Source organism: Phyllostomus hastatus, unplaced genomic scaffold (assembly GCF_019186645.2).
Source record: "Phyllostomus hastatus isolate PE091 unplaced genomic scaffold, TTU_PhHast_1.1 phas_scaffold_78, whole genome shotgun sequence".
Taxonomy (NCBI): Eukaryota; Metazoa; Chordata; class Mammalia; order Chiroptera; family Phyllostomidae; genus Phyllostomus; species Phyllostomus hastatus.
Window position 1 is genome coordinate 66195335 of NW_025334041.1, and position 17064 is coordinate 66212398.

The window sequence follows — 17064 nt, forward strand, 5'->3', positions numbered from 1 at the left end:
CTAGATTACCTAAAGGTAGATTTTTATAGGTATAGATTATATTTTACTGTTTAATTTCATCTCCTGAGGAATGAAAAACAGGTTGTTTTTTTAACTTGTCCTTTGACTACATACACAGTTAGTTTATATTTTTAAGAATTTTCAGGAAAACTATTCTCTTTGCATAAGATTCATGAGTATAAGTCAGTCCCTAAGAGAGTCTAGTGCAGAACTGTCAAATTGGTGACCTTTGGTTTGTTTTGTTTGGTCCACACTATCTGTCTTTCTAAAGATGAATTCATTCTCAATACATAAAAATTGGGATATAATATAAAAATGACTATTACTTACTTTTTTTTGAAAACCCAAAGAATTGCACGTGTGCTTAACACCCTTACATGGCAACCACTGGCTGGAGCCACCTGGTGACTGATCTCTATGGATGGATCATGTGCTTGCTCCAGGTCCTCTGACTCCACCTGGCCTGCTTCTCTTGTTTGTATTGCCTACTTAACAAGTAGGCTCCTGTAATAATCTGTGTTTAGAACTCTTGGTCTATTTTCTGTATTGTGACTGTATCGTGGAAAAAGCAAAAACCCTACCCTTTCATATGGGTGAAGCCTAAATAAGTTTCGAAACAACAAAACGTTGCTTGAATTAGCATAGACCATTAACAAGTTAAAAATACAATCTGTAGTGGAGTTATGAATTATTTTAAAACTGTTGCTATTTTCACTTCACTATTTTACCTTTAACCTAACATGTCTGAATGCCTGAGAGCAGGGTGGTTCCATTCATCTATATGTGCATCTCTGTATACAAGCTGTAGTGTATATGCTGCAAACTGGAGCTTTATATGACCCAAGTCACTGGGTAAGGCCAATAGAAGACTTAGACCTTGGCTAGTGTCACTAACTGTATTACCCTGTATTACCAGGGCCAGCCCCTCTTTGATTTAGCTTTTTGTTGCTATAATAACGGTGCCGACTAAATGAGTACACAGGTCTCCCCCAGCATTGGGATTCTATTATTTGAGACCATTAGCTCATTCATAAAAATTGCAAAAACAGCTTTCAAGTAAAGAAACTTAAAGATAGAAAATGACTTGAGAGAACTATTGCTTTAAAAAATTTTATGTAATTATAAAAAACTATAAAAACAGCTTTTAGGTGAAAACAAGGAATAACTCAAAGGAAATTTAAGAAATACTTTATTTTTTTAATATTTATTTTACTTTTAGAGAGAGTGTAAGGAAGGGAGAAAGAGAGGAAGAGAAACATCAATGTGCCTCTTTCACGCCCCCTACTGGGGACCTGGCTGGCAACCTAGGCATATGTCCTGATTGGGTATCGAACTGCTGACCTTTTGGTTAACAGGCTGGTGCTCAAAAATCCACTGAGCCACACCAACCAGGCCTATTTCAATAAATATTTTAGTGAACAGATGTTTCCAGGACCAGACAGCTTCACAAATGAATTCTATGAAGTATTCAAAGAAGAATGAATACCTATCCTTCTCAAACTATTTAAAAAAAAAACTGAAGAGGGAAAGCTTCCAAACGTATTTATTCTAGTAGTTTTGGGGGGAATCTTTATCTACATATAGTATCTGCAAATAACATGTTGACTTCTTCCTTTTCAATTTGGATGCTCTTTATTTCTTTTTCTTATCTGTTGCTATGGCTAGGATTTCCTGATACTAAATGAGGCTAGCATTATCCTGATACCAAAACCAAAGATATTACAAATAAAATTACATAACACATATCCCTGATAAACACAGATGTCAAAATCCTTAATAAAATATTAGCAAACCAAATTCAGCAATACATTAAAAAGATTGCATACCATGATCAAGAGGGATTTATCTCATAAACCCAAGGATGGTTCAATATCAACAAATCAATCCACAAAATAACTACATAAACAAAATGAAGGACAAAAATCACATGACCATGTCAACAGATGCAGAAAAAGCATCTGACAAAATCCGAGATCCATTTATAATAAAAATTAAAAATTAAAAATATTCCAAACAAAGGGGGTATAGAAGGAACATACCCTAATATAATAAAGGTCATAATATGACAAGCCTACAGCTAACATTATACTCAATGGTAAAAAGTTGAAAGGTTTTTTTCTAAGATCAGGATGTCCACTCTCACTAGTTTTATTCAACGTTGTATTGGAAATCCTAGCCATAGCAACAGGCAAGAAAAAGAAATAAAGATCACCGAAATTGAAAAGGAAAAAGTAAACACGTTATTTGCAGATACTATATGTAGATAAAGATTCCACCAAAAACTATCAGAATCAATGAATTCAGTAAAGTTGGAAAATAGAAAATTAATATACAGAAATTTGTTATGGTTTCTAAACTAATACTGAATGATCAGAAGGGGAAATTAAGAGAACAATCCCATTTACAATGGCATCAAAAAGAACAAAATACCTAGGAAGACATTTAACTGAGGAGGAAAAACATCTCTACTCTGTAACTAGGAGATACTGATGAAAGAAACTCATGAAGACACACATTAATGGAAGGATATACCATGCTTATGGATTGAAAGAATATTGTTAAAATGTCCATACTACCCAAAGTGATCTACATATATAATGCAATCACTATCAAAATACCAATGGCATTTTTCACAGAACTAAAATAAACAATCCTAAAATTTATATAGAACCACAAAAGGCCCTGAATAGCCAAAGAAATCTTGAGAAAGAACAAAGTTGGAAGTATCATGCTCCCCGATTTCAAACTGTTGTACAAAACTATGGTACTGGCACAAAAACAGACGAAGATCAATGGAAAAGAATAGAGAGCCCAGAAATAAACCCATGCTTATAGTTAATCTATGACAAGGAAACAAGAATATACAATGGGGAGTATATAATAAATGGTGTTGGGAAAACTTAAAAGACACATGCAAAAAAAAAAAAAAAAGAAACAATTTTCTTACACCATAAAAAAAAACCCTCAAAATGAATTAAAGGCTTAAGTGTAAGAAATGAAATTATAAAACTAGAAGAAAACAGGCAGAAACTCCTTAACATGGGTCTTAGCAATATTTTTTTTGGACAATCTCCTTGGACAAAAACAACAAAAGTAAAAATAAACAAACTGGACAATATCAAACTAAAAGCTTTTGCAACATGAAAGAAACCATTAACAAAAACAAAAAGGCAACCTACTGAATGGAAGACAATATTTGCAAATGATTTATCCATAAGGAGTCAATATCCAAAATACACAAAAAACTCATACAACTCAACATAATCCAATTAAATGGGCAGAGAACATGAATTAAATCCAAATAATCCAATTAAAAAATGGGCAGAGAACATGAATAGACATTTCTCCAAAGAAGATACACAGATGGCCAACAGACACATAAAAAGATGCTTGACATCACAATCATTAGGGAAATGCAAATCAAAACCACAGTGAGATATCACCTCATGCCTGTCAGAATAGCTGTCATCAATAAGGCAACAAACAACACTGTTGGTGAGGATGTGGAGAAAAGAGAACCCTCATGAACTGCTAGTAGAATTGCAAATTGGTGCAGCCACTATGAAAAACACTATGGAGATTCCTCAAAATATTAAAAATGGAATTACCATATAACCCAGCAATCCCACTTCTGAGTATTTTTCCAAAGAAATAGAAAACATTAACTTAAGATATATGTATCCTATGTTCCTTGTAGCATTATTTACAGTAGTGAAAATATAGCAGCAACCTAGCCATGTTGATAGATGAAAGAATAAAGAAGATATACATATATACATATCCACACAGGATGAACTATTATTTAGCCATAAAAAGAACGAAATCTTGCCATCCGTAACAGTGTGGAATGGACCTAGAGGGGATTATGCCAAGTGAAAAAGCCAGGCAGAGAAAGACAAACACCATGTGATTTCACTTAGATGTGGAATCTAAAAAACAGAACAAATGAACAAACCAAACAGAAGCAAACTCATAGATACAGAGAACAAACTGATGGTTGTCAGACTGGGGGAGGGGGAAGTGGCATTAAAAGGTGAAGTGATTAAGATGTACAAATTGCCAGTTATAAAAATAGTCACAGGGATATAAGTATAGCACAGGGAATATAGTTATTAATATTGTACTATGTATGTCAGATGGATATTAGACTTATGGGGAGGATCACTTTGTAAAGTATGTAAATATCTAATCACTGTTATATACCTGAAACTTACATATTTTATGTCACCATAATTAAACATAAATTTTAAAAAGGAATGTTCTCCATGAAAACCACAAAAATAAAAATGTTTATTATCAAATTAATATGCTGACTTCTCAATTCCTTGTTTATAGAATACTTTTAAATTTAAAAAGCCAGTATTGTATGTCATATCTTTACTCTAGAGTTGTTTGTTTATGACATGTAATGAAACAGGGTTTTAGAAAAGAGAAATGTAAAAATCTAAATTACATATAATTTTATATGCTAAAATACCTCCTTAGCTATTTAGTCATATTGCTGGGAAGATGAAATTAGGATACATTCATTTACTTCACTCCAATATTTCCTATTTAGCTAATTATTTTGGAAGCCTATACATTAAGGTTTAATGAATTCTCTCAATTTCAAAATTTATTAAGACCCAATTTTTTGTCAGATAAAAATTATATTTTTAATAACAAGTTTGCATACTATCTACAAAAAATGATTTTAAGTAAAATTATAGAGGGTACTTGTGGTAGGCAGAACCCTAAAGTAACCCCCAAACTTCTTGCCCTAATTTCTGAGACCCTCAATATGAGGAGATATAACACCTGTGAAAGGGATTTTGTAGATGTAATTGAGGTTATATCAATTCACTCTGTTTAATCAAAAAGGAGACTATCTAGGTTATCATGACCTAATGACATGATTAAAGCAGAATTTTCTCCACTGGTGGCCGAGGAAGTCAAAGATATCTGAAGGTATGAGGGAGAGGTGATACACCATTGCTGGCTTGAAGAAGGAACGTGGGTGCTATAAGAAACTAAGAGAGGTCCCTGGCCAAGAACTAGCAAAGGATCAGGGACCTCAATTCTATGACCACAAGGAATGGAATTCTGCCAACAACTTGAACGAGTGTGAAAGCGAATTTCCCCCTAAGTATCCAGTCAAGGACTCAGATCAGCCAACGTCTTAAGTACAGCTTTATTATACCCTGAGCAAAGAACCCACTGGACTTATGACTTAGGGAACTATGTGCTAATAAGTGGGTTTCGTTTTACGCCATCATGTTTGTGGGAATTTATTATGCAGCAAGAGAACACTCACACCATGCTGAGGAATTACCTATTATTAGAAAAGAAAATCAACTGAACATAGTAATACTACATTTTTCAGAGGGCTTAAGGTTCAAAGTTGACTTGATGAGCTGTTTCATGTTGAGAAAAACATGTATTTAACAGAAGTGATAATTCTTAGGAAATGGGGTAAACTGAAATCCAGAACAAATTTGAAACATTTAAACGGATTTTAATTACAGGAAAATAAAATGACACATAAAAAATTCTAGACATTTCAATTTTAAACTCAAGAGAAATCTGCTATAAGAGACTTACCCTATTTTGAAAAAATGATGCATGAAAATGTGACGTTGTAGCAGAAATTGATACTAAAGTAATAGTTTCTTCAGAACTAGGATTATGTAAGTAAACTTTTTCCATTTTTGGCATTCCAACTGGCCTGTAAAAACCAAAAGAGAATTGTCACAAATGCTCCAAAGATAAATTCTAGTTGCTAAAAAATCAAATGTTAAAATTAGATAAATACATATCCAAATGTATAAAACTATTTATTAAATTGGTTTCTATTTAAATTTACACATAAAAATGCATTTACCATTCAACAAATATTTGAGTGACAATTATACATCACACACTGAGCTAGATCCTGGGATACAATGAAACAAGTCTCCTCCTGGATGAACCTTACAATGTAGTAAGGAAGTAGGCAGGGAACAGAATGGACAGATCTTTTTAGTTCTTTCTGTAATACCATCCTGCCTTCCTATTAATTGGAATTGTGTCCTCTTCTTCCCTATTCCATTGATCCCTGCTCTTCAATTTAGGAAGAGAAATTGGCAAAGTTATATGGGAAGACCTGCCTCATGTGCTAGGGGCTATTATCTTCCTCATCTTATAGATAGGGATATGGAGGCACAGGAAACTTACTTAAGTTGCCCAAAGTCACACGTGGAAACTAAATCTGAATCTAGCCATCTGGCTCTAGTTCAAGTTCTAACACACTATACTAACTGCATTCTCTCAAAGGATCAGTATATCTCATACTCAGTGGTCTATGAGGGGGACTCCAAAAAAGGAATTTATTTATAAAAAATTGTGTATTTCTTGGATGTTTAAACTTCAGTCACCTTCAAAGTACTCATTTGATGCAATACACTTATTGAGATGTTTTTTCCACTCCTCAAAACAGTTTTTGAACTCGTCAGTTTTGATGCCTTTTAGTGTTTCTGCTGTTTTTTGTTTCACCTATTCCATGTTGGCAAAACATTTCCCTTTGATGACTTTTTTCATTGGGAAAACAAAACAAAACAAAACAAAAAGTAGAAAGGGTTGGGCACAGGGGTCATACCGTTTTTGGTCAAAAACTGATGACTACTCAATGCAGCTACACTCATAAACCACCCATAGTGAACTGGGCAAACACATTCAAAGAGTCTTGAAAAAAAAAATTCACTGAAGTCAAACACAGCCTCTCACAACAATGCTAGCTAGTACACTGATCCAGATGGGTTCCTAGAACCCTCACCTAGTGGGAGAAGTCTATAGTAAAAGGGGCCCACCCTCCAGAAGATAACTCTTTTTTTTTTTTTTGGGGGGGGGGGCCCTTCCTCTGTATGTGTGGAACTGGGGCTCCATCGTGGGGATCATTTCCCTTTTTAAATTCACAAGAGACAAAGAACAAGGTCTGGCCTTCTGTCCTTCCTCAATATGCCTTACAAGACAGGAGCTCCTAAGGTCATACCTCAAAATAACAGGATCTGTGAGAAGAACAATCTATCAGAAACCATGTATGATGTCATGATATACTGTACTGTTGTTTCCAAATTGCTATCTGAACCTCTGAAGTTACACTTTTCCACTTCAGTAACATTAGGCTTGGCCACATGATTTGCTTTGGCCAATGACATGTGAACAAAAGTAAACCCACCATTAAGTTTTAAGAGCCTTCTTGCACTCTTTCCTCTGCCAAGAAAAGTGGCATTTCCCAGATAGGAGTGCTCATTCAGTCTAAATCCCACTGAGATTTTGGGTTTGGTTGTGCTTACAGTATCATCTAACAAAGGCTAAATAATGCAGACCTAAAGCTAGAAAACTTGAATCAAGAATTACAGAATAAGCATAATGTAATATACTTAAGGAGATATGACAAGATATTAGGAAAATGAAGAAACAAATCATAGAAAACAAATACCGGTATGTAGGCCATAACTAGAAGTGTTAATATTTTGGAACATGAAATGTAGAAATATTTGAAGAATATGGACAAAAATAATGAGCCAAACCCAAAATTTCAAAGAAGATGAAATAATTCTTGAGAGGTTTTATGAGGTGTCAATATCATCTAAAACAACATCAAAATCTAATTCACCAGCATTTTACTCATTTTCATCTACAGCTTTATCTTCTGTTCAAGCTTGGATTATTTTAAACATTTTGTCTTTTCTAGAACAGAATAACAATGTCTTCTTTCCATAATACACCAAGAAGTCAGGTTCATACACATAAGTTTCACAAACTATGTAAAAAACTCTTCGTTGTCTTTTTAAACATTTAACACGTTTTTAAGGTTTTCATTAACAGCCAACACTAATAAACAACACAAACAGCTGTTTATTTTGTACATCAGTTTGAGAATTTATAGTGCTGACATGAAGTTTTTTTGTTGTTAGGGTTAAATGTTTTCTGGTGCCTCTAAGGCCCAAACTAAAGTCTACTGTCCTTCTGAGAGCTTATCACGGCAGGTGCTACCACCTCTTTCAACAGTGGGAGCAGATGTGTTGGCTGTAGTCACAGTCCCTGGAAGGATTGTGCTCAGACTGCCTGTGCAAGGTGGGATTCCAGGGGAGACATTCTCTGCTCTACCCAGAGAAGCAACATCTAGATTAGTGTTAGACTGACTACAATTGGGAGATATGCGTGCACCTCAGAGGCCAGGAATTTTGGTACTGGCTTAGAATTCTACCTGTCGTAGCAGCCTGGGTGACTGTTTGGCTAGACAGGTAGATTTAAAAATAAAACAAAGATTTTCAAGTGCCTGACAGGGCTTGAAAATAGTATCTCATGGCTTACAGCCCAGCCAACCCAAGGGCCAACATCTTTCTGTGGATTAACCGTCTAGTCACGAGCAAAAATCCCAAAAGTGGAACGAGGGCGTGGTTCCTCAGGAAAGACAGAGGGTATCCAGAGCAAGGATTGTGAGTGCCCTCAGAAGCTCCTCAAACCCAGAAGCCCTCAATGTATGAAACCCCTCCTGCCTCAGGTGCAGACTTTCTTAGGAGCTGAACCCCTCAGCAAACAGGCTCATAAATCCCACGTTGGGTGGAGGGCCAGGTCACAAAACCATGACTCAATTAGGGAAGTGGGTACAGATCCAGCTGGGGCCTCCAACCATGCCCATAATGTTGCAGGAATCTGAGGCTGCATAAAGACAGTATGCAAGATAAATTCTTCTTCTTCAAGCTTTATATAGACACACAAGGAGAATAACAGAAATAAAATCACAGGTTACACGCTTTCTTCAACAAATATGCTCTTTTATCTCTCAAATGTCCTGTTAGATAACTGACAACCAGTCATTCACCTTATGAATTTGTTCCTAATGTTTTTTCTCTTGTGACCTCCATGCAATCAATCTTAGTTAAGATAAAGAAAACAGCATAAGATGTACAGGTAATCCAGGGGATTCTTCAAGAAGATAGGATGAAAGATGGCCCACTGCAGGAGAGCACTCTGGGGTAAGGAAACAAGTTTGGAAAGATTCTAGGAACCTGAAAGCATGGAGTGGATCAGAATGCTTGATTTGTAGTGCTGCTGAGGCTGCCCTGCCCTTTCTAACAGGAAAGGCCCTGGGCCCCACCCTACAGAAATTAACCGTTGCTCAGACAATAAGGGCCATCTACTTATGCTTTCAAAGAAGTCTGAAGTAACAAGAGGAGAGGGAAGTTCTCAGGAAGAGTGTCAGGGGGTGTCCTATAGTTCTGGTAGTCCATGCTACAGGAAGCAGGAGGAGCACTCCTTGGACAGACGTGCTTAGGGAGCTCAGATGAACAGCTTTCCCTGCCCTACCCTCTCCTCAGCTCCCTCGGTGATATGAGCAGAATCCACAGTAAAGTGGGAGACTGAAGAGAGAGGTCACAATAAAGGGGTGTCCAAACATGCAGCCCACAGGCCACATGTGGCCCAGGACGGCTATGAATGCGTCCCAACACAAAATCATAAATTTACTTAAAACCTTTTTTTGCTCATCAGTTTTTGTTAGTGTTTGTGCATTTAATGTGTGACCCAAGACAACTTTTGTTCTTCCAATGTGGCCTAGAGATGCCAAAAGGTTGGACAATCCTGCATGGAAAATTTTGATCCAGTGCCAATTAATGCATGCTTACTTGTAAATAAATAAGCAGTGCATTAACTTTTTGCTGCAGATCAAATTTCCACAAACTTAGAGACTCAAAGTAATACCCATTTATTATCTTATTCTATAAATCAAAAGTCCAGCATATATAAAAAGCGTGCCTAGTTTATCTGCTCAGGATGTCACTCACCAAACCTCAAAGTCCTCCTCTAAGCTCATTCAGGTTGCTGGCATAATTTAGAATGCTCTCAGTCACTTGACACATGGCCCCCTCCATTTCCCAAACCAGCACGATGATACTCCCTTGCATCAAATACCTATCGTACTTCTCCAACATTTCTATCTCTGACTGTTACAGCCAGATTTGACAGGACTCAGATTATCAGGTCAGGCCCCCTAATTACCTCTCTACCTTAAAGGTTAACTGATTTGTGACCTTAATTACATTTTCAAATCACTTAGAGCAACATCTAGATTAGTGCTTGATTGAATACAATTGAGAGATGTGTACACCTCAGATGCTAGGAATTTGGGGACTGTCTTAGAATTCTGCCTGTCATAAGCAGCATGTGTGACTGCTTGGCTAGACAAGTAGATTTAAAAATAAAAGAGATTTTCAAATGCCTGCCAAATCTTGTCCTGTTTGTTTCCATTGTGAGTTGTTTCAAAGACAGAAGTAGGGCCAAAGGGGACAGTGTAAAATATTTATAAATAAACCAAGATGAATCAATATACAACTGTTCTCTGTACTGTTAGATCAGAGCTACCGATTTTTCATATTTTAGAAGAGTCTGAGGCTCAAAAGAATTAGGAAGCAGTTATGAATCAGAAGCTAGCTTAGAAAGTAAGCTACAATCCTGTGGTCAATGGCAAGTTTCCTGTGCCACAGAAAGAAGACATGCAATGCCAGGAATCAGCTGAAGAGATGGCTGAGCTATGGCCTTGAGACAAACTTTATGAATGACAGACACAGCACACTTAATAACACAACTTCTGGCAGGAAGTTGCGCCAAATCAATTATGTACTACCTTGTACTACTCAATTACCACAAAACCCAACCATTCTCTCAAAACACATTCAGATTGAGGGTTAAGCTGGGGTGTTGTTGGTGGAACAGTTAGAAATCGAAAAACTAAAAGGTACCAAATGTGCCACTAGAAAAGAGGGGTACCAGATTTTCTTGGAATACTAAAAAGTGGTAGGGGAGAAATGCCTTCGAGGAACTGAATTTACTTGACAATAAACACCTCCATTTTTATAAGTCTACCCAATTTCCATTTTCTTTAAGTCACTAAGTCTCCATTTTAAGCTTTAGATTTGATATCAAGATTTTCTGCTCTTAATTATTATATAAACCAAAGACTCAGTAAACCAAGTTTCCACCCAAAGCATCTTTTACAGTCTGCAACAAATGTATGAAAAAAGGAGTTATGGAAAAAGGCAGTATTTAACAGCACTGGCATAAAGAACTAAAGGGGGAGGACAAAGGGGAGAGGTGGTTTTGCCCAGACCATTCCAGCCAATTGTTAAGGTGTGGGAGGGAGGTAGAGGGAAAGAAAAGAAAGGGAGAGGAAAAGGGGATGAGAGGTAGAATTAAGGAATAAATTAAAATAAAATGAATGAAAACAAAGATGGCCACTTTTGAAATACGTTCTAGAGGGCAGCAGGGACAATCAGGGTAGTGAGAGAAGCCAGTGCATGTGGGGTCTAGAAAGTGGCCAGGGAACTAGAGCTGCTTCCTTGCATAAGAGCCTGAAACCGTCTTGGAGGCTCTGAAATGGCAATCAGATGCACCCTGGAGTGTTAAATTCCATCCAACTTGAAGTTCTTCCAGATACTGCAAATGGGAGTTTTAAGAGTGGCTTCTGGATTTGCAAAAATGACAAGCAGTGGAAAAAGTTCACAGAATATCTTAGACCGAACTTCAGTGCCTCAGTCAATGTAGTAAGCAATGATAACTCCACTTAAAACTTCTGGGGTAAATATCAGAGAGTGTTCTGTTAAGGACACTTCTGAAGTCCTAAAATTACTGTTATACAGATCAAGTCAACAAAACATTTATAGCATGGGTATTAAATCAGTACATTGCTGGATTAGGAAGAAAAGGTAGCAAATACCTAATGAAGCCCTAATGAAGCAAAAACACTTAACAATGTAAAACTAAATTAACTAAAGCAAAAGAAATCAGCAGATAATTTGTTGGACTTAATTACCGTGTAATATAAGTTTTAAATGTGAAAAATGTAACAGAAGTACAAAGACAGACAATGCATATTTATCTCAACAGCTGTGCATAGACAGAAGTTAGTAGAAGGCATCATGAATAATGAAGAGTCAACTCCATGGTTACCATTCAATTACTGACAGTTTCAAGCACCAAACATTCCTTCACCTTATGCTACACATCTGACCAGTAAGGAAGCCTGAACACTCTCCCTCTTGGACCCAGTCCGAAGTTCAAACCATGCAAGCCCACCCCAACCTCATCCCTAACCACAACCAAAGCCAAGTCAGTTTCCTTTCTCTGTTCTCTCAAGCCGTTTTTCAGACTTCCTTGGGAGAACCTCCCCGTGCCCCTAGCTCTCTCCAGAAAGCTTCATTATGTGAGTATAATAAACCTTTTCCTACCCTGTTGGTGTGTGTGCATGTGTGACATCATCAGTCTTGGCATTTGGACCAAATTTGGGGTGGGGATTCATCCCACTTTTGGGGGTGAACACAACCCCACGGAAGCAGCAAGAAGGCAGTTTCTACCTCTGCTGGGCAGGCTGGGAGAGGCCTGTTTTACAGAGGATAGCTATCCCCTACAGCTCTAAAGGTCATTAGGGAGTCAACAGGCGAGGGAGGCTGTAACTGAATTCAACTGCAGTAGTTGCCCACTGTATGATTTCTCTTCTCTGGGAGAAGCATAGGGAAACATACCTGAAGACAGGTCCACTACCAAATACCCACCTTGTCTGGCAGGTGGGATAGACATCTGAGCTAAGCCTAGGTGATTACTGCATTACTCTGAGATTTTTCAAACTAAAGAAAAAGAAACTATTCTTCTTTAATGGAGGCAGGCTACAGAGTGTGAGTCTGAAGAGCAATCAGTGAATCTGTTATCACTATAGGAAAACGCTGGTAGTGGAGTGAATAAGCCTACACAGTGAGGCAGAAATAACAGAGTACAGGTGGCATGGGGTAACGGGGATCCGACTGTCCCCAGGTCCCAGCTGCATCTCTTCCCTTCCTGCAGATATATTACGGTTCTCAGTGTTCCTTCCAACATAAACTCATTTTTGCTTCAACTAGTTTCAGTGAGATTTCTATCCCTTAAAACGAAACACTGACTACAACAGAGGAATTAAAGGTACTCTGTAATTACTGTTAATTGTCTTTCAATACCAATAATGGTACTGCAATTATGTAGCACGTCCTTATAATGCAAATGTGTGCTGAAGAAGACAGAAATGAAATGTCATCATGTCTGCCACTTTCAAATGATTCAAAGTCAACAAAAACATGAAGTAAAATATGTCAAAAGTGTTTGCTACTGAATTTGAGTTAATAGTACATTCATCATCTGTTCTTTATATTTTTCTGACTACATAAAAGCGTCCATAAAATTATTTTTATATGGGAGACTCTTAAAGTACGCATAACATAACTAGAGCTTAGAAAGATCAGGTGTTTCAGAGCACTGTAAGTATCAATAGTTCTCCACAGGTGTAGTTCAGGGTGGGGTGGCATATAAGAAAGGTAAAGGACAGATGTGATGTTAAGACATTTAGCATTATCCTGAAGACATTAGGAAACCATTAACGGATTTTTGTGGGGACAGGAGTTCAGGAAATAACATGGTAAGATTTTGATAATAAAGAAATTTATCTGTTGATAGTATAGATCATAAATTGGAAATGGCAGGCATGTAGTCACAGTCTAGGTAAGAAATGATGAAGGCCTGAATTAAGAGGAAAAGGGTAAGCAGTAAAGGTTAGAGAGCAGAAGACATGTAAAAAGTGATAGGATTATAGTAATGGATTTGGTGAGATAAGGGATGGGATACTTTGAGGGGAGGGGAGGAATCCAGGAATCCTCAGGATTCAGGATTTGGTGACTTGCTGGCACCATTTACAGAGATTGGAAATACAGAAGCAAGAGCAGGATGCACTGAGGTTAAAGTGTTGTTGGGGATTCGAGGTGAGAGTTGTTGAGGGGACTCGGGGTACAGAGTGGGAAACCATAGGTATAAGCCAAAGGTGTGAAATATCTCTTAGTCAAGAAGTGTGGAGCTGGCTGAAGAGGGCTGAGGCAACAGAAGCAGCCACAGTTAGGAGACAGTCAGAGGAACAGAACCCTGAAAGGGACTAAGAACAAAGAGCCTTAGACACAGGAGGAAAACAGGGAACATGGTTCACAAGGGTGGAGGCAGAGAAAGAGCTGAGGGACAGGAATGGTTCAGCAGTGCTGTATAATCTATGAGTGATCAAGAAAGCAATACCAGTGACTGTCACCTAACAAAAAAATGCCCTGAAGTGGGCAGTTCCAGGACTGATTCAGCAGTGTAACAATATGGTCAAAGGCACAAGTTCTTTCCATTTTTCCCTCTGTCAGACACACTTTGCTGGCTTGATCCTCAGGCTAGCACTGCCAACTGATCACAAGATGGTTGCCATAGCATCCCAGGAATCACATACAGACAATATCCAGCATGGAAGACGGGTATTTCTTAATCGTATCTCTTTTTTGGAATGAAAAAAAAATTCTCCCCCAGAAATCCTTCAGTAGACCAGACCTCTCACATTGTTCAGCAGAACGGGTCACATCCACCTCTGAATTGATCACAAACAAGAATGGGATTATTACAACTGACGTAGATTAGTTAGGATTTACTGTTCTACTGGGAACTTTTCTTAAGGGCTGGAAACTGGGGTTATATCAGTAAAAGGGGTGGAAGAATGGAAGGTAACTAACAGGCATGAAGATGGGCCATTCTGTACTAAGGTATTCTTCTAATCTGATTCTTTTCTCACATAATATTCATTTAATAAAGAGAAGGGATTTTTGGAGGCAAAAAGCAGTCGAAGAAGGAAAAAAATTAATCAATTAAGTTTTATGCTTCTGAGGGTAAAAAAAATAAACATACAGCTTTAAAAGAGGATATGTGCTAACACATCTCTGATTTCCTTTAGCAACTGGTTTCTTCCTGACCCAATGATAATTTACTTTCTTCAGTGAAAATGTACAACTTCATTTTGTTCTAAAACTACCTTTGGAACTATTTAATTAATTAAACTACTTAATTTATTTAGGAATTTATTGGTGTGCCATTAGTTAATTAAATTATATGGGTTTCAGGTGTACAATTCTACAACATATCACCTGTATATTTGTCCATTCACCACCCCAAGTCAAGTCTCCTTCTGTCACCATTTATTCCCCTTCACCCTATTCTACCTCCCTCTGCCCCACCTTCCCTCTGGCAATCACTGTACTGCTGTCTGTATTCATGAATCTTTCTTATTTCTTTGCTTAATCCCTTTACCCTTCTCACCCAGCCTCCAACCTTCTCCCCTCTGACAGCTGTCAGTGTATTCTCTGTATCCATGAATCTGTCTCCACTTTGTTAACAAAGTTTACTTTGTTCATTAGATTCCACATATAAATGAAATCATAACTACTTTCAAATTTCATAAAATGGACCTTAGCTCTAAAAATGCTAGGCAAATTCTTTCATTCACAACCCTTCTGATTTCCTACATTCAAAAGTTCTAAATTTAGGAACCTCTGTTTACATCCATGTGGTTTTTATGACATAGATTTATGAAAATTCAATTTCTCCTATTTCGGGATTGGGTCATTATTTAAAGGGTTGAGGGTCAGATAATTTGGAAAAGGAATTCCCAATTCCAATTCAGGTATTTTTGTATACCTGAAAACTTCTTTATCTCAAGGGATCCCTAAAGTCTGTAAAACTCTCTCAAAAAACAAATAATGAAATAAAAAAAGTTGGATATAACTTTGTAAACAATCTCTCTAAAATGGTTACTAAATTTTTCAAAGTAAAAATATATACTACTTTAGGCTTAAATTTTGTTATAGTATCCTGAAACTCATATCCCCACACTCATATACACTCACACACACCCTTGTATTGCTCATGTCACAGTCTTAGAATGGAGATCATCAGTTTTTATTCTGATTTATTCTAACTTATCAGAGGGGCATTACTCTAGTAGTTGGATCATGTAAGATGTACTGTTTATCCACCTGGTAAATAGGGTTGGAACAGAATATGGGTGAAAACTTGTTTTCCCCTTAGTACATCTGCAATGTGCAAAACCTGAGACTCAGAGGTAGGTGGGGAGCCAGAAGTGTAGTTTGAGGAAGCATGTCTGCAGCTGAAACCCTGTCTTTCTGTGGGATTTGCTTTTGTTTGCCCTTCTGGGTTGGTGATATCATTAATTTGATGATATATAAAAGTTTGTACATTGGAGCACTGCCACACCTTTTCCCATTCTCTTTCCCCAGGTGTGTTTTCCTTGCCTCTCTTTCTTCTACTAAGCTCCAAGAGCCTTTATTTGCCTCTGCAACTTGTTTCCTGAGCACATTTCTTCTACAGCTCACTTCTTCTACCTCTTTAACTTTTTAAATAAACTTTTTCTTAAAGTTTGAATCTTGGCTTTGGATTATTTCTTAGCTGGAATTCAAGTATCAAGGTTCCTGGACCAACGGCTGGTCTGACTATACCTGTCTAACTGTGCTATCTCACCTCCAACATAGGGGCTTAAGAAGAAGAAAAAAGCAATGCATCAAACAAACAAATAATATACCCTTCTACATCCATGAGAAAAATTTAAATAATAAAAATGGAAATGAAGTGCTAATCAGAAAAAATTACCTATAAATTTTATGCTTATTCTGAAGGTCAGAGAAACAGAGACTCAAATATGTGAGTAGTTTTCAAACTTCGAAAGTTAATAGTATAGTATATGTTAGGGTCATAATATCGTTTCCCGTTTGCAGACTGCATTCAACATGATTTGTTTCCCTGATGACTTCAACATTAACTTTCTTAAACAGGTAATAACATAGGCAAAAGGCAAGACAAACACATGAGTAAAATACATACAATATTTTAAAGGAGAACTATGGTCTGGACATTTCAAACTTACTGTTCATGGAAATCCAGCATTGGTGGTTCAAATCGTATAGGTCTACAATTACCCCGGTACAGAGATATACTGTAAGTAAAAAGAAAACAGCATAAGAAGCAATTCCTCAAAAAACACATTTCCCCAAACCAAAGTCAGGAAGTTAAATTTTGTCATGAGAATGTATCTTTAAGAGAAGTGGAGACTAATGTTCTATTAGAAATGTGCATTACTTTCTTTATTAGAGAAAACGATCGAGTGTTCCATGTTTTAACAAAATGGAAAAAAAAAACACAACAACAATACAGGAG

General features: G+C 37.2%; 1 protein-coding gene across 2 annotated transcripts in view; it reads right to left on the reverse strand.

Annotated features, from left to right (window-relative positions):
* Positions 1-17064, reverse strand: part of TMEM131 (transmembrane protein 131) — a 221560-nt gene that overhangs the window by 122305 nt on the left and 82191 nt on the right. For both annotated transcript variants that reach the window (XM_045827146.1, XM_045827145.1), the window contains exons 4-5: positions 16775-16843; positions 5581-5704 (exon numbers count right to left, since the gene is read on the reverse strand). In XM_045827146.1, the coding sequence (XP_045683102.1) occupies positions 5581-5704; positions 16775-16843 (193 nt within the window). The remainder of the gene's footprint in view (positions 1-5580; positions 5705-16774; positions 16844-17064) is intronic.